This window comes from Coregonus lavaretus, assembly GCF_964263955.1.
Source record: "Coregonus lavaretus genome assembly, chromosome: 30".
Lineage (NCBI taxonomy): Eukaryota > Metazoa > Chordata > Actinopteri > Salmoniformes > Salmonidae > Coregonus > Coregonus lavaretus.
Window position 1 is genome coordinate 17,607,035 of NC_140017.1, and position 21,636 is coordinate 17,628,670.

At 40.6% G+C, this 21,636-nt stretch overlaps 3 protein-coding genes across 4 annotated transcripts; 1 reads left to right on the forward strand and 2 right to left on the reverse strand.

The window, feature by feature from the left end:
• Positions 1–498: 498 nt before the first annotated feature.
• LOC311105939 (succinate dehydrogenase [ubiquinone] cytochrome b small subunit B, mitochondrial-like) lies at positions 499–11,295 on the reverse strand. 2 transcript variants are annotated; one of them, XM_084148174.1, is made up of 4 exons: positions 11,223–11,295; positions 9,165–9,275; positions 7,926–8,076; positions 499–3,254 (listed from the first exon to the last, which is right to left on the reverse strand). In XM_084148174.1, the coding sequence occupies exons 1-4, from the start codon at positions 11,269–11,271 to the stop codon at positions 3,089–3,091; spliced, it is 477 nt and encodes a 158-aa protein (XP_084004300.1). In that variant the 5' UTR covers positions 11,272–11,295; the 3' UTR covers positions 499–3,088. The 2 variants fall into 2 exon arrangements, with proteins under 2 accessions (XP_084004300.1, XP_084004299.1); XM_084148173.1 differs by having other exon boundaries at positions 1,425–3,254; positions 11,211–11,288.
• A 2,354-nt stretch (positions 11,296–13,649) lies between these two features.
• Positions 13,650–14,484, forward strand: LOC311106046 (mitochondrial import inner membrane translocase subunit Tim8 A-like). The gene is made up of 2 exons (XM_084148325.1): positions 13,650–13,834; positions 14,076–14,484. The coding sequence occupies exons 1-2, from the start codon at positions 13,736–13,738 to the stop codon at positions 14,244–14,246; spliced, it is 270 nt and encodes an 89-aa protein (XP_084004451.1). The 5' UTR covers positions 13,650–13,735; the 3' UTR covers positions 14,247–14,484.
• A 94-nt stretch (positions 14,485–14,578) lies between these two features.
• Positions 14,579–18,128, reverse strand: LOC311105768 (L-amino-acid oxidase-like; the record flags this gene model as incomplete). Its single annotated transcript, XM_084147973.1, has 8 exons — positions 14,579–15,649; positions 15,753–15,889; positions 16,056–16,124; positions 16,269–16,470; positions 16,684–16,796; positions 16,988–17,202; positions 17,724–17,826; positions 18,123–18,128. 8 exons carry the CDS (start codon positions 18,126–18,128, stop codon positions 14,887–14,889), a joined length of 1,608 nt encoding a protein of 535 aa, XP_084004099.1. The 3' UTR covers positions 14,579–14,886.
• Between the last annotated feature and the right edge of the window lie 3,508 nt (positions 18,129–21,636).

The following is a 21,636-nucleotide window of genomic DNA, read 5'->3' on the forward strand; positions in this document are numbered from 1 at the left end:
TGTGGATGAGAGGTGTTATATGGACTTACAAAATCATGGAATATGACATTGAGTTTATGGTACTTTTGTTAAGCCACTGTAAATACTCATCAGTGCTTATAAATTCATAAGCAGTGCTTATAGAATAGAAAGCTATTTTTCCAGCGAGGGACCATATTTTGGGATGCTTTATATCTGTTTCATTTTGTGGTTTTAATGCTTAAATGCTGGAAAACCCATTATAAAGTGGTTTACTGAACAGTTACGAGTTTATTGATTACACTAATATTTGCAGTACTTCAAGTCAGTTGCACAGCTCACACAAGAAGTCTGTGTACACGTCGTTCAAGTTACTAATGAGAAATGTTAATGAATAATCCACTTGCTCAAAACCATCAGAATACTTCCTCACGGACAGACACTTTCTACATTTGTGTGTAGTCTACCATCCTCTGTATCTGATCATATCTACTCTGTATTAAACTGATTTAATAAATAAACAGAAATCCGTAACCTTAACACAATCCATAATATCCACTTTATTCTGAAGAGGCTTAAGGTGCATTCTTTCCAAAGCTAATTTGTGCGTAACAATCTGACTGAACGGATTGGTGACGTATAAATCGACGAGCCCTAATAAAAAGACAAAACACAGTTGAATTTTGAAAGCCATTTAACCTCTACGGGATCGGTATCCCATATATGGGACGGTTGAGCTAACGTGCGCTAATGTGATTAGCATGACTGTTGTAAGTAGCAGCAAACTTTCCAGGACATAGACATGTCTTATATGGGCAGGAAGCTTAAATTCTTGTTAATCTAACTGCACTGTCCAATTTACAGTGGCTATTACAGTGAAAAAATACCATGCTATTGTTTTAAGGAGAGTGCACAACAACAACAAACTTATCACGGCAACTGGTTTGATACATTCACCTCTAAAGGTAAATAATGCACTTACATTTAGTAATCTTGCTCTGATTTGTCATCCTAAGGGTCCCAGAGATAAAATGTAGCATAGTTTTGTTTGATAAAATCAATTTTTATATTCAAATGTAGGAACTGGGTTCTACAGTTTGAACCCCTGCTGTCTCTGGCTCCACACCCACCCCACCCGGCCATCTAGATGTGTGAAAGTTAGTGTATAAGCTAATGATCCATCATGTATGACATTCCTGGGAGTGTGTAAATGTACATTTTATATTACCATATCATTTTTGTATGTTCTCTATAGTTATGTACTTAAATGTATCAATTGACCAATTCAGCACATTTGGGCAGACTTGATACAAAATAGTCCAGTATTGCAATGCTTCACTGGATCGATCTGAAACGTTGCACACACTGCTGCCATCTAGTGGCCAAAATCTAAATTGCACCTAAACTGCAATATTATATTGTGGACTTTCTCTTGCATTTCAAAGATGAAGAAAAAAAAGAAAACGCATGTTATTTTGTTTGTATTATCTTTTACCAGATCGAATGTGTTATTCTCCTACATTAATTTCACATTTCCACAAACTTCAGTGTTTCCTTTCAAATGGGATCAAGAATATGCATATCCTTGTTTCAGGTCCTGAGCTACAGGCAGTTAGATTTGGGTATGTAATTTCAGGCGAAAATTGAAAAAAAAAAGGGTCCGATCCTTAAGAGGTTAAGCTTTCAGACATTTATGAGTAGTATGAGGACAACGATCAATACCTTCATCTTTCTTGGATATTTAACATTGACAACTACTACTTGTTTCAGCCGACACTCCCAACAGTACAAAAATAAAGCTCTGCCATTTTGACCAAGTGCTTGCACTCTCTATGTTGACTTGACTTAATATTTGATGCCAGCTGTACTTGACTTGTTGACGCTTAGCAGCTGTTCATACATACACTTGAAAAGATACATGGAAAGTTAAATTCCTGCCAACAACATGCACAGTGTACTATGCTAAATACTCAAGCAAGAGTGATGCCAGGCACAGCTGTGTAAGTAAATTATGCACATTATTACAAAACCAGGATATTGTCATTGGATATTATTGACTGAGAACTTAAACAGGGCTGGTACAGGAGGAAGCACAGTGGTGTACAGATCAGAATGGCTTCTCTTCTACATGCTCAACTTGGGATGTGCTCAGTGAGGTGAAATGTTCAGAATGTTGCAGTTTGAAATGAATAGAGCTGCGGTGATGCCCAATTCTGCATGACAAATCATATCTGTTCTACAAAATGCATATCTGAATGTTTTATAACATCACACCCCTTCTGAACAGACCCCTAAAGTCCAGAACAGTATGGCTACGGGGTTGTAAATACTGCTAGTGGTCACACCCATTTGCTCCTGTCAATCAAATCTGACTGCAATGGTCTTGAAGGGCACTAGCTGGTATTTACAGATTGGTGACAGACACAAAACATACCACAATTATCCCACAAATAAAAATGCAATGTCTACATAATAAATTAAGTTAGTACAGAAGAGATTAAGTCATTTGCCATACTGGATTTGAAATTAAGGACAAATATGTAAATCACTGTCGATACCTCCTCAGATAATAAGCATTACACAAGTGTTTGGACTATTAGTTTGATAACAGGAGTGAACTCAGTGAGGGGAAGATAGAATAGGGAATTGTCTTTTTCCCAATGCATTTCTACATAAGATTACCATATCTGTTCTACAAAATGCATTTCTATCGAAGCGTTCTGTAAAATTGCACCCTCTTTAACAGGCCCCAGGTAAAAGTTAACCGTATAACATTTAACTAACGGCAGCAAACACAGCAGCATGTGTATGCGTGTTTGGTAGGGGTCAGAAGGACGACATATTTAGTTTAGTCCATATCAACAAATCAACAGGAGCAGATCATTAACATGCCAGAAACAGACCTGTTGACGCCCAACACAAACCTCCAGAACTTGCAAAAAAATCATTTTTTTCCCTCCCCAAAAAAGCCTGACTCGACATGAATTACAACACTTGTGAATCACTGTAATATTGTGAAATTATATATTTATAGAAATGTACATATAATCCCTTGAATGTTTACAATCATACCAGAACAAGATGGCTGATGTCCCAGTGCCCACGCCACCCATCCCAAACCTCAGTCCATTCATTTGCTCCATAATAGGGCCACCGCTTTGCAAATGCCTACATCGTTGTAGTTGAAGTAGCAGAGACCGGCAAAGGTGACAGTCGACAATAGGAAGAGGCCTGCGTTGGCCAACTTGATCTTCGGTTCTCCATGAACATAGTCCGTTAAGACTTGTAAAATCCCCCTGGAGAGAGAAGACAATACAAGAAACTTATGAGACTGCTTAAAACCACAATATTACGTAATAGCCAGTGATGTACTGCTAAAAACATCAAATAGCTCACCGCGATCACAGTTTACCCATCTAAGTAACGCTCCCTATACTTTCAATGCAATTTTGCGCAAAAGGTGGGTAAATGCTAGGGCAACAAAAAAAGTGGCTAAACAGTGTTAACAAAGGTTCACTAAAATTTTTGGGGGCACTGAGCAAATTCCAGGACTGCTGAGCGCAAACTTGAACGTTGTGAAAATTCTGTGCAACATCCAGCGTGCGTTTACTGTGAACACTGAGGCTGTACCCACTTTAAGTTAGTGTTAACAGTGGCCTAGTAGGCTACTGTGGCTATTTGATCATAATGTAGGCCTACCAGAGTGGCCTACCATCAAAAACAATGGAGAAAATGCACCCCATAACATTTTAACATGGAAATATCTGTTCTACCATTCAGCCTACAGTAGCAGCCAATGTGTGGTGTTCAATGTAGGCCTACATTCAATTAGACTTTTGAGAGAGAAAAAATCACGCAGGGCTTGACATTAACCTGTTTATCCACTTGTCCTTCAGACAAGGAGGTGACTGAAAATGTTGTGTTTGATGCAAGAAACCACTTTACAAATCAAATGCATTATTCCCATTCCATTATTAGAGAATCAGACAAATTATGCTACCCTCTGCCTATTGGCTACTTAGCTTATTCAAGCCCGTCTCAAAATACAACACTGCCCCTTTAAGACCAAAAAAAGCTCTTTACCTGACTGGCTTTTCAAATATGTCTAGAAATGTACACGTTTTGTGCTCTTGTAGGAAGCAATCACTCTTCTTATGCGGACTACAACTTATCTATAACTGGGCTAATAACTCACTAACTAGCAAAGGATATGAACAAAATGTGCACACGTGGCTACATGCAGCTCTCGATTTGATCTCAAAACAAGCGCATCTACTTATAACCGCTCATGCTGTAAACACAGTAGAGTTCAAAGTAAATGGCACAGATCCATATGGCAATGGGCTATTTGCATATAGGCCTACTGCAACTATAATTGTTTATGCCGCACCGGGCTGAGTAGTGCGTGTCAGTAGGTAGCTTAGTGGTTAAGAGCGTTGTGCCAGTAACCGAAAGGTCGCTGGTTCTAATCCCCGAGCCGACTAGGTGAAAAATCTGTCGATGTGCCCTTGAGCAAGGCACTTAACCCTAATTGCTCCTGTAAGTCGCTCTGGATAAGAGTGTCTGCTAAAATGACTAAAGAAAATGCAATAGAATCCTACTCCGATGCATTCTGCCTACAACAAAATCTCTTGCATAGTTTGTTTTGTTTCGGTTTGTTGCTAATATTGCGTTGATTCGATCACAATTGCCACAGTAAAGGGAAATGTTGATAGTGTTAACAGGGACAATTCTAGAACGGTGGTCACCAACCTTTGAGTCAAGATCACTGAGTCAAAATTCAAGCCGAGATCTACCACTGAGATTTGTTTTTTTTACATGACAAAAAATGTAAGCCTATGCAACTTTAACCAATTAAAAACAGTACTGTAGCAATGAGATTTGTGCAGCAAGCTATAGGCCGAATACATCACCACCACATATTGGCATTGCCAATGCATTGTTGTTCGGGCCATTAAAAAAAATTGAGGTAGGCAATATGATCCCACCGGAAATAGATCCGTTGTCGTATTACTTGTGAGGCACAGCTGAGTGAGCATACATTTACATTATTTGCTTTTTATTTTACTGGGCTGACGGTGCCTGCATCTGATGGTCAGTCTCAGTGGAGGGAGAGAACAGCAGACTGAGGGTCCGCCTCTCAACATCCCTCTGCTCTCCCTTTCCTCCACTGACACTGACCAAAGGAACAGTCTTCCAGCTGATGGCAAAAATCGAGTCGCACCGCATTATTTCTGCCTCATGCACAAATTCATGTTGTTACTCCTATGAACAGAGAAAGTGAAATATTCCTTGATTATTAAAAAAACCCAAGCTGCTAATAATAACGCAAGCCTATAGACACACTTTCCTACTCATTCATTATTGCTGCAGTGCTTGTTGTAGCACTGAGTGGAAATAGGAAGAACGTGCAAAGTGTTGAATACAAAGTGTTGACAGTGCTGAGTAAGAATTTACATTTTAGTCATTTAGCAGACGCTCTTATCCAGACAGCCCTCCTGAAATTAGCCCACTCAACTACCTCATCCCCATATTGTTATTTATTTTGCTCATTTGCACCCCAGTATCTCTATTTGCACATCTCTTGCACATCTATCATTCCAGTGTTAATACTCATTGTAATTATTTTGCACTATGGCCTATTTATTGCCTTACTTCCATAACTTGCTACATTTGCACACACTGTATATATATTTTCTGTGGCATTTTTTACTTTGTTTTGTTTTACCCCATATGTAACTCTGTGTTGTTGTTTTTAATCGCACTGCTTTGCTTTATCTTGGCCAGGTCGCAGTTGTAAATGAGAACTTGTTCTCAACTGGCTTACCTGGTTAAATAAAGGTGAAAAAAACAAAAACATTTTCATACTGGCCCCCCAACTTAAACATGAACTCACTCATAAAAACAGCAGCTCTTTGCTGTCTTCGTTGACAGCCTCTCTCTAGTCATGGTTTGAAACGTTTTGAAATCTGTCAACTTTGCTGTAGCTTTGTTTTAATGCCTGTTACGTTACTGTGGTCCTCTGTAGCTCAATTGGTAGAGCATGGCGCTTGTAACGCCAAGGTAGTGGGTTCCACCCCCGGGACCACCCATACGTAAAAATGTATGCGCACATGACTGTAAGTCGCTTTGGATAAAAGCGTCTGCTAAATGGCATATTATTATATTATTACTGCAGACACGGTAATCTGAGCCATCTGATTGGCCAGCGGTAAACCTATAGTGCACTTTATTTGCTCTCCGGGCCAGCCGGGAAGGCAGAGTATGTACCTTCAGACATGAAATGGTTCAAAATGGCAACAGTTCACCTACCCGGCACGCAGGACAGCTGAATCGGGTGCACCTACCACCAACAGCCAGAGGAAAAAAATTATAGAAAAAAAGAGCACAAGGCTTTACCGTTGGGTTTTTTACATAAATGTTTGGCGATCGACTAGGAATGCCTTGGCGATCGACCAGTCGATCACAATCGACCGGTTGGTGACCACTGCTCTAGAAAGTTGAGTGAAGTTTAATCTTGTGCTTCTCTCTGTGGGCTGATATTTCTGCGTGCAGTCCTGGGGGAGCTGCGCAGCAGTCTCGGGGCTACTACACGCAGCTTAGAGGGAACATTGGCGTTAACCCTCCACTACGCCACTGGTCATATCCATCTTGACTTCATAATCATGACGGGACATACATTCATTGACTTCCCCAGGGTAATGTTAGGGAGAGGGAAGTGGACAAATGCATAATCTGAATGGCTGAAGACCCACCAAGGAGCCACTAAGACCTTGAGGAACACACCAACAGCTCAAGGCACCATCATGTAACCTTAGGCTATTCTTTGTTTAGACTACAGGGTGGGGTGTCTTGTCCGGTTTATGTAGCCCATGTGAAATGGCTAGCTAGTTAGCGGTGCGCGCTAGTAGCGTTCAATCAATGACGTCGCTCTAAGACCCAGAAGTAGTAGTTTCCCTTGCTCTGTAAGGGCTGCGGCTTTTGTGGAGAGACAGGTAACGATGCTTTGTGGGTGACTGTTGTTGATGTGTTCAGAGGGTCCCTGGTTCGAGGCAAGGAGAGGGACGGAAGCAATACCATTACATTGAGAACAAACAGAACTGTAAGCATTAAGGGATAAGGAATGGTGAAATCCTTATAGTGCCTAAAGAGATAAGCCAATCTTATTTACATAGCAGTGGCCTTGGAGGACTAAGAGCTTTGTAGGCGTGCTCATAGTGTTCCTCAGTTAACTGGACAATGGTATTTCATGACTCCAGTTGAGAATAGCGGCACTCACACAGCCTTAGCAAGTCAGGCAAAGTGAAATGGTACTGATCTCCTGGAACATATGTGGAGTGCGGTTTTAAAAATGTCTTCACTTAACAAAAGTAGCACATGGAAAACCCATGGTGTATTACACATGACCAGCATTCTTAAGCGTCATCTTGATGTTCAAAATATATATATATATGAGCGTGCATTTCAACTCCTCAGCGACAAGCTTGACAACTGGGAATTAACTGGTTTTCATTAGAGTGACATGCCTTGAGGATATCCAAGTACCCAACACTAAAACCTAAGGGGTATTAACACCACACATGACTAGGATTTGTACTTTAAACCTGCCACATTCATTTAGTCAGTGGTCTAGCTATGGCACAGTGCCCCAGGGTGACACTAAGCCCACCTCTTCAAAAAGCTCTCGTAAATGAAAGCACAAAACTGTTTTTGCATGAGCAGAAATGTAGTGGACATAGACTTGGTTGGTTATCCCAACCACTTGTCTATTCTATTCACTATTTTCTTTCATAAAAGCTTCCAACTGTAGTCACCACCAGTAATGTTTTGTTGTTGTCCGGAAATGATTGTTTAAGTGTAAATATGAAAGGAAAAATATTTAACCAGAATAAGGAAGTGAGACAGCAGGCCAGTGCCCTTTAAACCAATTACCGTAACCATTTTTAGAGGGGAAACTCTTGTCTTACCAGTGGCCATGCAGGGTGAGGATAGCAGCCAGTGAGTAGTCAACAGCAGGGCCGGGGAAGTAGTAGGCAGCAGGCCCCATGGCCAGCAGCAGTACGCTCACCACACGCTCTCCTGTCCAATGCAGGGAGGCAGCTTTGGACCCAGAGCCGGCTGCAAAAGGGCAAATAACTAAACATTCAATCATACATCCACATGCAGAACTAACCTCTTGTGGAGAGAGGCGGATAATCATTTAAACAAAGACTCATCATTGAAAACAGTTCATTTACATGTATTTTATAACCCGTTAGCCAGATAGGCCTACTAGAAATCTCTGACATGTTTTTAGCACATAGAAGCAATTAGGTTTGTCTGTTAGCCTACAGATTTTTGTTGTTGTTGCGTTTAACAATTGTCCCAGTCAGTTTCTAACTGAGGTTTATATCTTTGAGGTTCTACTATACACACCAGCTCCAGTGGAGATTGCCGAGGGGAGGACGGCTCATAATAATGGAGGGAACGGCATCAAACACATGGAAACCATGTGTATGATGTTTTTGACACCATTCCACTGATTCCGCTCCAGCCATTACCACGAGCCCATCCTCCCCAATTAAGGTGCCACCAACCTCCTGTGGCCAGCTCTCGTAAGTTGTTGCTTATGTTCTCAAGTTTCACTAGATATCACAGTTCAAACATCATGCCATGTGTTGACTAACCTGGTTCTGAGAAAATAATGAATGTTATTGATCTAAAAGACCATATAGTCCCTCTCAAACGGAGTGCCGTGACCCACTAACCTACTTTTCAACTCTCAGTCAACCTGTTGAAAATGTCCCTGGCCTGCCACTTGGGGCACTAATTATGTACCAACCACACAAACAACATGCCAGTGGGGACGTCACTAACCGGCTCCCTGCCAATAAATGACTTAACCCCCCTCTCTCAAGTCCTTCTTACACGATACAGTTCAGTGTACAAGAGAGAGCAAGAAAATACTTGAATCCCCTTTAGGTGTAGGGCTGTAGGCTCTAATCATAATATAGGCCTACCACTATTACCTTACATAACATGTAGCCTAGCCTGAACATTGATTACTTTAAGGAGTCATAAAATTCACAAAAACATACAATGGCCACAGTGTTCTGGTAGGACTGGTATTAATCTTAGGCAACACATATAGCCCATTATTCATATTTTAGTGCTACAAGCAAACTGTAGGCTATCAGCAAAGCTATTATATCGTGGGAACAACAAACCAGAGAGAGATGAGGATCCATGAATCCTAGCTGTCAACGGGTAGGGCCGGTCTTGGTCCTTTTGCTGTGCGACCAGGGGTCGTGCGAGGAGAGAGCTGCGATAAAACAGAGCTGTCGGGAGAAGACGAGAAATCAGTGTCATGAACTATATCACAATATTTATTGTTAAATTATAAGTAGGCTATAAAATAAGGCAAAGCAACAACAAAAACAATAAGGGTTAGGCTATACTGTAATGTAGTCAGTTGTTCACACATGGCTCTGTTCCAAAATGTGAATATTATTACACATAGGCCTTTATTTAATCAGAGGATGAGTCTTTCTTCCCTCAAACTGTAAGGAGTATCATGAATAAACCATTCCATTTGTTATGTGGTTGTCAGCAATCAGGGGTAGCCTATCTGGTGTGTACGTTTTTTTTAGGGTAACTTGTTTGTGTGCATCTTGTCTTGGTAGTTGTTAAAAGTAGTATACCTACAACTAGAGGTCGGTAGTATACCGTGTGGTGCCAGGACAACAACCTCTCCCTCAACGTGACCAAGACAAAGGAGATGATTGTGGACTACAGGAAAAAAAAGAGGACTGAGCACGCCCCCATTCTCATCGACGGGGCTGTAGTGGAACAGGTTGAGAGCTTCAAGTTCCTTGGTGTCCACATCACCAACGAACTATCATGGTCCAAACACACCAAGACAGTCGTGAAGAGGGCACGACAAAGCCTATTCCCCCTCAGGAGACTGAAAAGATTTGGCATGGGTCCTCAGATCCTCAAAAAATTCTACAGCTACACCATCGAGAGCATCCTGACTGGTTGCATCACCGCCTGGTATGGCAACTGCTTGGCCTCCGACCGCAAGGCACTACAGAGGGTAGTGCGTACGGCCCAGTATATCACTGGGGCCAAGCTTCCTGCCATCCAGGACCTCTATACCAGGCGGTGTCAGAGGAAGGCCCTCAAAATTGTCAAAGACTCCAGCCACCCTAGTCATAGACTGTTCTCTCTGCTACCGCACGGCAAGCGGTACTGGAGTGCCAAGTCTAGGTCCAAAATACTTCTCAACAGCTTCTACCCCCAAGCCATAAGACTCCTGAACAGCTAATCATGGCTACCCAGACTATTTGCACTGCCCCCCCACCCCATCCTTTTACGCTACTGCTACTCTTAATTATTTATGCATAGTCACTTTAACTCTACCCACATGTACATATTACTTCAACTAGCCGGTGCCCCCGCACATTGACTCTGCACCGGTACCCCCCTGTATATATAGCCTCCCTACTGTTATTTTATTTTACTTCTGCTCTTTTTTTCTCAACACTTTTTTTGTTGTTGTTTTATTTTTACTTTTTTTGTTTAAAATAAATGCACTGTTGGTTAAGGGCTGTAAGTAAGCATTTCACTGTAATGTCTGCACCTGTTGTATTCTGCGCATGTGGCCAATAAAATTTGATTTGATTTGATTTGAACTAGAGGTCACATAAGGTAATGGCAACTATTCGAGGAATTGAAGTATAGGCAGCCAAAGACCTAGGAGTATGGATGAATTGGATTCATGCCACAGTATGTGGGATTTATAGGGGTTAGAACAGCCTAAAATGTATATATAATATTTTGGAAAGTGATAGATTATGTTGAGATGGCCTTAGTTCCTACCAAGCATGAGGCCTAAAACTGATATGAAGAGTTTAGAATCGAGGTTGATCATTTTAGCTGCTTCAGGCTACTTTCCGAGATGCGTAAACAGGTCCGATTCAATGAAGAGTGAAGCCGGCTATTGATGTCAGTGACAGCTCGCGCAGGAAGCCTAGCGATTAAGAGCGTTGGGCCAGTAACCAAAAGATCGCTGGTTCGAATCCCCGAGCCGACTAGGTGAAGTCACTATGAACTTGAAAAGTCGTTGCCTTGCTCATCCATCAGCTAACATTAGCTGGCTAGCTACTAGCAAATTACGATATGTACAACGTTACTTTGGACAAAAACCTGTCATTATCAAGAACAACGATATGAAATACACACAATTGTGGAATTAACAGAAAATTACACACAAAGACACCTACGTTGGACACCTCTATGGCAGACAGAACTTATCCTGACGATGGCCGCCATGACGATTAACCAACCAAGGTCACACAAATCTTACCCGGATGTAGTTGATGTTTTGTCCACTGTGATCAAGAGTTTATAAGGACTGGGTGATAGTAGACTTCGGATGCTTCTTCGTCTTATTCGCATGTGCCACATAAACTTCATTTTAATCCAAACAATTATGCAATGTTTGCTTGATCTTGGTTTAATAGATTATTTCCAAAAATAAAGTATAAGAAACATACATCAATTTTGAGCAAACTTTATGGACAATGTTGATCTGCAAAAATAGAAGACTGCAAATTACAATATGTTCCCAAATGTATTATAAAAACATGTTGACCCCAAGGTCTGCATCTGGTCCCAGACATTGACAACTCCTGTAGAAAGCCTGCATTCAAGAAAGATTATAAATACTTATACTACCTGAGGATAATACTAAACATGACTCTGAATTCAATTTTGAACTAGGCCAAATCCTGTTTTACTAGACTACATCCCTGGGCAGGACTAATAATGAGTTAGGTTTTAAAACATTTGCAATGGTCAATCTTAAAGTGACAATCCGCAGTTGAAACAACAACAAAGCGAAATCCCCGCCACTGTTTCGGTAAAAAGCTTAGGTTTGGGACTAGAGATATTTAACCACTCTCAAATTCATAGACAGAGCTACGGTTGCAAAGACTGACCATCCATGATATCAAATGTATAGTTTGAACTATGTTTTGAGGCTGTACAGTGTTTGATTACATTTACTTTGTTTACAAATATTGGAGTAAAACATATTTTGGGTTCTGATGGGTACAATAGTTGAACTAAGCTCAATAGACATTTATAAATTATATTATTTAAAAAAATCAATGGGTACACCACCGCACAGCATTCATTTATAAATCCAAAAATGGATATAGCAACTGCAGATTACCCCTTTAATCTGAATAGATAGCAGTGATTATATTAAAGGGACAGTTCACCCAAAGTACACAATGACATATTGGTTTCCTTACCATTTAAGCAGTCTATGGACAAGGTACGACAGCAATCAATGCTTTGGTTTTGTTTACCTGGACACTGTTTCAACAAAAAAAAGCATTTGTGGCACAAATCCAATGCAAGTCAATGGTACCTATTTCTGCATTTCCTTACCTCATATCGAAATCCTCAATAAGTAACTTCATTGAGTTACACAATCCATTTTGAGATACTTTTGGTTGGTGCGCGAAAATGCAGGGGTGTAAATACTTAAGTAAAAATACTTTAAAGTACTATTTAAGTCGTTTTCTGGGACATCTGTACTTTACTTTACTATTTATATTTTTGACAACTTTTACTTTTACTTCACCACATTCCTAAAGGAAATAATGTACTTTTTACTCCATACATTTTCCCTGACACCCAAAAGTACTCGTTACATTTTGAATGCTTAGCAGGACAGGAAAATGGTCCAATTCACGTACCTATCAAGAGAACATCCCTGGTCATCCCTACTGCCTCTGATCTGGCAGACTCACTAAACACACATGCTTCGTTTGTAAAATTTGTGTTGGAGTGTGCCCCTGGCTTTCCGTAAATAAAAAAACAACAAGTAAATGGTTCCATCTGGTTTGCTTCATATAATGAATTTGACACTTAAGTATATTTAAAACCAAATACTTTTAGACTTTTACTCAAGTAGTATTTTACTGTGTGACTTTCACTTTTACTTGAGTCATTTTCTATGAAGGTATCTTTACTTTTAGTCAAGTATGACAATTGGGTACTTTTTCCACCACTGTGAAAATGCTGATATACTGTATGTACCATTGACTTGCATTGGATTTGTGCCTCAAATTCCATACCTTGTCCATATACTGCTTACAGGGTAAGTTACCAATTTGTAATTTGGGTGAACTATCCCCTTAACAGAATCTACCCATTAGATTGTTTTATTAAAGGTGCAATATGCAGAAAACACTCTGCCATTTCCTGTTTGCAAAGATTTGAATAGTTCGCCTAATTTCAGTTTATGTGACAAAACAAGCAAGTATAGTGTAGAAGTATAGTAACATCTAAACCGCTGTGAAATATATTTTCCATTTCTAAAAAATATTGTATTTTCATCTGTTTGAAGATGGTGTACAAAACCAAAAGTAAAAGAAAAAACAATTTTAGTAGGGGAAGCATAGAAATATCGCACATAGAAGAGATCTACCGCTTCATAGACTTCTTAGAATTATAGATCTATAACTCACAACTCTATGTGAATTTGGTCAAATCGGCCAAAAAGTTACATATTGTGGCTTTAAAAAATGGGTGGCCTTACTTACATGAAAGTCTGAACATTGAAAATATTGGAGAGTCAAGACTCATGTGTTAGTCAATTATCTTAGTACCGGCGCAAACCCACAACAAACCACTGAGCAACAAACGCACGAGCCTACATAGAAGGTCATTCTCAGCTCTACCAGTTGAATTAACCCGACTGTAACCAATCCCTGATACTGCAATGGACGGCTTTGACATAAATTCTTCAGAAAAGGCTGATGCTTCAGAGCTCCAAAGGATGATCGCAATTGAACAACAGAAAGCGCAGTTTCAGGCCCAGGTAGGTATCTTTGCTACATACAGCAGCAGCTATGCAATGAAGTTAGCTAGTTAGCTTGCTAGCTAACGCTAGCTACATGAACTGTATTCTGAACTGTGTCCTGCATTTGTTATTTTATTACACCATCAAACGTGTTCTCAGAAGGGACAAACTGAATTGCGAGTTGATTACGAAATCATATATTTCTGTTTTAAACCTCCACACGGAAGTTGACTTAGCTGATTCATTGCTTCTTTTGAAGGTGCATAACTTCACAGATGTCTGCTGGGACAAGTGCATGGAGGGGAGCCCGAGTTCAAAACTGGATTCACGGACAGAGACTTGCCTCGTGAGCTGTGTTGACCGCTTCATTGACACTACCTTGTCTATAACCAACCGGTTCACGCAGATGGTTCAGAAGGGTGCCCATTGATGGGAGCTGGACTATGGGAAATAGACTATAATGTTCTATTTTGTAAGAAAACTGTGTGTTATGTTTTCCCTTATGCCTCGAACCCTTAACAGCATTGCCTAAAATGGTGATGATGATATGCCACATTACAATTATTAAAGAGGTAGGCCTAAATTGGACATGATATAGAATCACAAAGTATTTGGTTGCAATACGGCTTTATTAAAATTCAAATTAAAAAGTAGGCCCAAGAACTATACCAACACTGTGCTGCTCATTACATCTCTATAACATCTGTGTGACAACATCATTTGACATTGCCTACAGTATTGTAGAAAATAAAACTATGTAACAAAATGGCCATTTTAAAACAGTACACACAAAAATAATACAGGTTAGAAAGGGAAAAAGGTATGAACAATGTGCCCTGAAGATTTCATCAACACTCCTTTCATCATGTTATGCCATTCATATTGAGTAGAGCAGAACACATGTATACTAGCGAATGCATCATCAGACAGTACTAAACAACGTTATAAAAAAATAATTGTTTTTGGTTTGCCATCCGATTTCGTCATTTAGTTTGTCAACATTCAACCTCCGATCATGGCTTCTCAAGCTATTCAAAATACAATCGATGTGCCCAGGCCCCAGATGTCTATCATGCCAGGTTACTGATGTTCCTGGCAGCCCTTAGTGCAGATTTCATGGCAGTCTCGATCCAAGCGTGAGGTAGGGCCGTGTGCTCCCCAGCAAAGTGGACCCTGCTCTCATTCCTGAACAGGTCCGCGGCGTAGTCCGTCTGCTGGTAAGGGGTGTAAATGGCAAAAGCCCCCAGACTGAAGGGATCCAGCCCCCACTTCTTCACCAACCCCCCAGTGCAGAGAGGACGTATAGCCTCTCCATGGATCTTTACCAGGTCATCCAGCACCAAGGCCTTCAGCTCATCCTCGCTCACCCCCTGGAACAGAGTGGAGTCATCGGAACAGGTGTAGGACGCCAGGAGAGCCCCCCCAGCCGTGCCTGGGAAGCTGTGGCTAGGGTAGTAGATGAAACGAGAGGGGAGATCCGTGATGCTCTTCCCCCCTTTGATGCCCTCCTTTTCCCAGAATCTCTCGCTGAAGCTGAGGACCACCTTGGTGGAGCTGGCGTAGTGCACGGACCGCAGGGCCTCCATCTTCTGGGGTGACAGCCGGGGTTGGAAGTCCATGAAGAGGGTGGCCTTCGCTGTAGCTGTCACCAGGGCATAGTCTACTGTGAGGTTGGTCAGGGAGGATGGATTGCGCCAGTTCTGGTAGGCTACGGTCACGTTGCTGCTGGTTTGACTGATGAGTCGGACCTTGGAGTTGAGAAGGATGGTGCAGTTGAGGCCCTGGTAAAATGCCCTTGGTAAATGGTCAAACCCATCAGTAATCTCGTAATAGCTGAAAAACAGAGAACATTACACTACTTTAATACACTACTAACAAACACTAGATATAGGGCGGGGTGTCTAATTTGATTATATGTGCATAGTGGTGTGCTTACACGGTGTTGTCGTTAATATCCGACTGAATATACAGCATCTCAGTAAGTGATGCGTAGAAGAGGCTGTTCTCATTCAGGATATCTCCAATCATGCGCAGGGCACCACGACTCAGGTTCCCCTCCTTCACTAGATACTCCTGTCAGAAAACAACAATCATTAAAATGGCTGAATAAAGATATATAAAAACATATTCATTCCCATTTCTAGTACGGAAAGTGGCAAAGTGCATACCAATTTAGCCTCTGACAATAATCATGGATCTTGTCTGATGGTTATCTATAAGCAACCAAGTGTTTTCTTACCTTGACTGAGTACGAGTCATATTTTCTCAACGTGGCCTCGCAGCCAGCTGTCTTCAAATCATCCCTTATCTACAACAAATAATTTGTATAACTTATTTGTTTTAACTGTGTTATGTGACACATACTGTACATGTATATAACATTTAACATTACACAGTGTTCCACCACAGGAGTCTAATGCTGTGTTTGGAGCCCCCCTCCCTTTGCACACACCTTCCACAGGGCCAAGTCGAAGAGCTGACCAGCCGATTTTCCCCTTTCCTTGTCAGTCAAGGGATAGTTCAGCACGTCTGGGTTCTCTTTAACTCTATATGTTTTCTGCAGCAACCCGTTCACATGGTAATATGTGTTGATGTCATCCTGGATAAATTGATTCAGTCCAAGGCCCATTTTTGATGTAAATGATAAAAGAATTCTGTTGAATTAAAAATGCCATAGTTAACTTTGTATTGATGGTTAAAGTAAACACTTGCTATCATTCTCATGCAACTCTATAGGATATGCATCAGTATCAAATAATGATTAATTTGAGATAGGATGCTTGACCTCTTTTCAACAATAACATATGAAGATAGGGGATAAGAGGTAGCTACCTATTTCATGTGGTAGGACAATAGGCCTTACTCACTTGTGAAAGCTAGGGATCCTCATAGCACCCAGCTCTGCATACCATCCTTCTCTTCTATTTCTGTAGGTCTCCACCCGTCCTCCAATTCGACCACTCGCCTCTATTAAAGTCACCTTGTTCAAAAAAACAAAAGATATCAGTTTCCCCCTTTTGCACTGTAGGCCTATTATTAGTCATAACCAGATAATTACAATACTGACACTAAATTCCTTTCTGAGTATGTCAATCATATGTAAATTAGCATATGTCAATGTAATTAATTGTGTTGACATTGACACAGTAAATGTTATGAAAGATACTGTACCTTGTGCCCTGCGTCCTCCAGAAACTTTGCTGCAGTCAGTCCAGCAATACCACCACCGATGATGGCAATATGATGAGGTGTCTTTGTGAAGGGAAGACCTCTGTCCACAATTTCAAGGAGTTCGGCATAGTCTGAATCTTGCAGGCACTCAAAAAGAGGATCCTCAATGTATCCATTGACACTGAAAACTATGATCACAACTATAGCGACAGGAACTGGAAAAGAGCAAAAGTAAATGTTTTATAGGCCTGCAGGCTTACAATATAAAAATCATGTAAAAATATATATTTTTAAAATGCTACAGAGGGATATATTATTCAAGTAGATGCAACATACATTAATGACATGCAGTCTGTGAGGCTATTCTTGTTTTCACACCAAAATCACAAAACTATATCTAGAATGACTTTAAGAATGTTCCTGAACAACATCTCCTTCTCTACTTTCCAATAAGTTGTTGGAATTCAACAAAAAGTTTTCACAAAAGTAGAAGTTATTGTTTTGCAATTAGACATAGATTATCAAATGTTTTATTGTATTTTCATTGCCCCATAAGGTGATGCAGTACTTGTTATTTTGACAGTAGGCTCAATGTATTTCTGGACTCCCTGAAACAATGCATTTTTACAAATTCTTCAAATAAACAAAAATATAGGCTATGAACTTTGACCACAAGTCAATTTGTCATTATAACTAAGCTAAAGTCAGATGTGTTGAAGAAAAAGGAAATACTTACAATATTTGCACAATGCCACAAAGGGTATCATATTGACTCCTAAACCCAGAGTCCTTGCCTTCCCTTTTCTAGTGATGCTGACGCCCACCGGAGAAATGGAAACCTAAAGCGAAACATGGAGTCATGTAGCCTAGATAATGTGATTGACTTTGTTTTACTAAATTAAATTAATATTATGAACGTTATACAATATCGAACTCCCCCACCCCACCCCACCCCACCCCACCAATATCAAGTTACACATTTGTTTTCGTTGCGAATTAAATTAAGAACATTAATTTGCGAATCATGCATATCATAACGACTTACCTTTAAACAACTATTCGTATATGTATAAGTCTTAGGCCTACACACTTAAACTGAGATACAGGTAGGCTATCTTCATGGGATACCACTCACCTTCATCAATGGTAACTTCTCAAAAGCGATATGCATGAATGAAACAAATATCTCTGAGCTATATAGCTTAGCTATATTACTTAGCCTAAATCTTTTCTAGGATTCTTACAAGTTGGCGTCTTACCATGAATGACTAGACTGGAATCACACATGGTATGTGTGAAATTGCACCCAACGTATTTTAATGAGGGACCTATGTGGGCTTCTGAGGTCGGAAAGAAATATTTTCCCACACCGGCTCGAGATTCAACCACACTGAACAAATTAGATTAGTGAGGTTTACTATTCACCAGCATACCTCATTTCCCCCTTCCCACCAACATAATATATGTTTTATAGTGCATTTTAGTGTCACCTGAAGTGCACCTTGCCTTACCTAACCTGAGATAGAGAAATTGTATTTTAAGATTCGAAGATAAGATTCTATAGTGAATTATATTTAATTGGATACATACATTGAAGGTTAGGTTAAATAAATCAGAACGTCTACTCACCTTAATGTGATGTCAAATGATAAGCCCGTCTTCTTTTATAGTGAAGGAGGAGCGCAATCGAAAGCAAACGCAAAGGTTTCAAAAGGGTTACATCATTGGAATTCCTTTATTTCCGTAAATTGAGAATTGGATACATATCAAGAGGGGCTTGATAAGCCTTTTATATGATGTGATGTAAACAGTCAGCAACATATTAACTGTGATAATGCAATGAATGTGCTCCACAATGCACCTTTCACCATGCATAATAACTTGATTGATATGTCTTTTTTATATTACTCTTTATTACAAAAAATGTTAATGATAAACAACAACAAAAAACAAGACAAACAAATCTCCCCAAATGTTTTGTACTTCCTTGACTCCATTAATGTTGTATCCCAATGGCACCATATTCCCTACATTGCCCTATGAGTCCTGTTCAAAAGTAGTGTACTACAAAGGGAAAAGTGTGTCATTTGGGATGAACAACTTTGACATTCACCTGGCTTTTATTCTATTGGGTGTTGTAGACAGATTGGTATTTGAGCTTGTTTAAAGCTAGAATCCTTAATTGAAACAATACCAAAGCGGACACCCTGCCTCTGTTTTAGTAAAAAGCTGAGCGATGGGCCTGGAGAAATATAACCACTCTCAAATGTATTAAGATCACTTTATTGGTCAATTGCACACAAGGTCCAACTGAAATTTAATTAATTTGCAAATAATTTCTAAGGTGCATATACACTCTTAGAAAAAAAGGAGCTATCTAGAAACTAAAGGGTTATTTGGCTGGGGGGGGGGGGGGGGGCTGCTACAGTGGGCCCCCGGGGAGATGTTGTTGCCTTGCTCAAGGGCATAACGGCAGGCAATGGCATCTAGGATTTGATACCAGCAACCTTCCAGTTGCCAGCTCACTTCCCGCCAAATTTTTCCCGTCGGTGTGGATGCAAGGACCGACCATCCATTATATAAAAATTATAGTTTTAACCATGTTTTGAGGCTATACAGGGTTTGTTTACATTTTAGTCATTTAGCAGACACTCTTATCCAGAGCGACTTACAGTTAGTGAGTGCATACATTATTTTTTTCATACTGGCCCCCCGTGGGAATCGAACCCACAACCCTGGCGTTGCAAACGCCATGCTCAACCAACTGAGCTACATCCCTGCCGGCCATTCCCTTCCCTACCTTGGACGACACTGGGCCAATTGTGCGCCGCCCCATGGGTCTCCCGGCCGCGGCCGGCTACGACAGAGCCTGGATACGAACCAGGATCTCTAGTGGCACAGCTAGCACTGCGATGCAGTGCCTTAGACCACTGCGCCACTCTGGAGGTTTTTACATTGTTTATAAACATTCCAGTAAAACAAGCTTATATTTGGGGTTCTGATGGGGTACGACAATTTAACTAAGCGCATGAGGCATTTATAAATTATATTCTTCAAGAATCAATGGGCTTTTATTATTAATTTCTAAGTCCACAAATTGATGTAGCCTTTAAGGATTGTAGGTTTAAGCATTTCCCACGCTACATTGTGCCACGTTGATGTTCTTTGTGGCATCTTTTTTAAGGTCATCTGAGCAGCCGATGAACCACTAGAATAGTTTCTTTCAACAGCGGAAGTAGAGCCACATGAGTCAAATCAAATGTATTTGTCACATACACAGTTTACAGCAGGTATAAAAGGTGCAGTGAAATGCTTATGTGCTAGCTCCCTCAACATTGCAGTACATTTATCAATAATCAATAATAACAATGAAAAGAGTCAGGTCAAAAATAACATGTAGTAGAAGTAATATAAGAGGTAGTATGCGTAGTAATAATGGACTGTATTTACAAATATAAATTGGGTAGTGGAATCAATAGTAGATATTAGAACAGCATCGTTGACTGAATGTGTGAGTTTGAGTGCATGTGTTTATGGGTGTTTGTGTGTAAATTTGTGTGCCGTCAGTGCAAATAATTTCTAAGGTGCATATACACTCTTAGAAAAAAAGGAGCTATCTAGAAACGAAAGGGTTATTTGGCTGGGGGGGGGGCTGCTACAGTGGGCCCCCGGGGAGATGTTGTTGCCTTGCTCAAGGGCACAACGGCAGGCAATGGCATCTAGGATTTGATACCAGCAACCTTCCAGTTGCCAGCTCACTTCCCGCCAAATTTTTCCCGTCGGTGTGGATGCAAGGACCGACCATCCATTATATAAAAATTATAGTTTTAACCATGTTTTGAGGCTATACAGGGTTTGTTTACATTTTAGTCATTTAGCAGACACTCTTATCCAGAGCGACTTACAGTTAGTGAGTGCATACATTATTTTTTTCATACTGGCCCCCCGTGGGAATCGAACCCACAACCCTGGCGTTGCAAACGCCATGCTCTACCAACTGAGCTACATCCCTGCCGGCCATTCCCTTCCCTACCTTGGACGACACTGGGCCAATTGTGCGCCGCCCCATGGGTCTCCCGGCCGCGGCCGGCTACGACAGAGCCTGGATACGAACCAGGATCTCTAGTGGCACAGCTAGCACTGCGATGCAGTGCCTTAGACCACTGCGCCACTCTGGAGGTTTTTACATTGTTTACAAACATTCCAGTAAAACAAGCTTATATTTGGGGTTCTGATGGGGTACGACAATTTAACTAAGCGCATGAGGCATTTATAAATTATATTCTTCAAGAATCAATGGGCTTTTATTATTAATTTCTAAGTCCACAAATTGATGTAGCCTTTAAGGATTGTAGGTTTAAGCATTTCCCACGCTACATTGTGCCACGTTGATGTTCTTTGTGGCATCTTTTTTAAGGTCATCTGAGCAGCCGATGAACCACTAGAATAGTTTCTTTCAACAGCGGAAGTAGAGCCACATGAGTCAAATCAAATGTATTTGTCACATACACAGTTTACAGCAGGTATAAAAGGTGCAGTGAAATGCTTATGTGCTAGCTCCCTCAACATTGCAGTACATTTATCAATAATCAATAATAACAATGAAAAGAGTCAGGTCAAAAATAACATGTAGTAGAAGTAATATAAGA

What these genes read in the sequence shown, in the direction of transcription:
- LOC311105939 (XM_084148173.1), bottom strand. Translation starts at nt 11,271, where the DNA reads ATGGCGGCCATCGTCAGGATAAGTTCTGTCTGCCATAGAGGTGTCCAA. An exon ending in TGTCCAACGTAGGTGTCTTT is followed by an intron (nt 9,276 to 11,210) that starts GTGTGTAATTTT and finishes TTCTCCCGACAG; the next exon opens with CTCTGTTTTATCGCAGCTCT. An exon ending in CTCACCCTGCATGGCCACTG is followed by an intron (nt 3,255 to 7,925) that starts GTAAGACAAGAG and finishes TTCTCTCTCCAG; the next exon opens with GGGGATTTTACAAGTCTTAA.
- LOC311106046 (XM_084148325.1), top strand. Translation starts at nt 13,736, where the DNA reads ATGGACGGCTTTGACATAAATTCTTCAGAAAAGGCTGATGCTTCAGAG. An exon ending in AAGCGCAGTTTCAGGCCCAG is followed by an intron (nt 13,835 to 14,075) that starts GTAGGTATCTTT and finishes CTTCTTTTGAAG; the next exon opens with GTGCATAACTTCACAGATGT.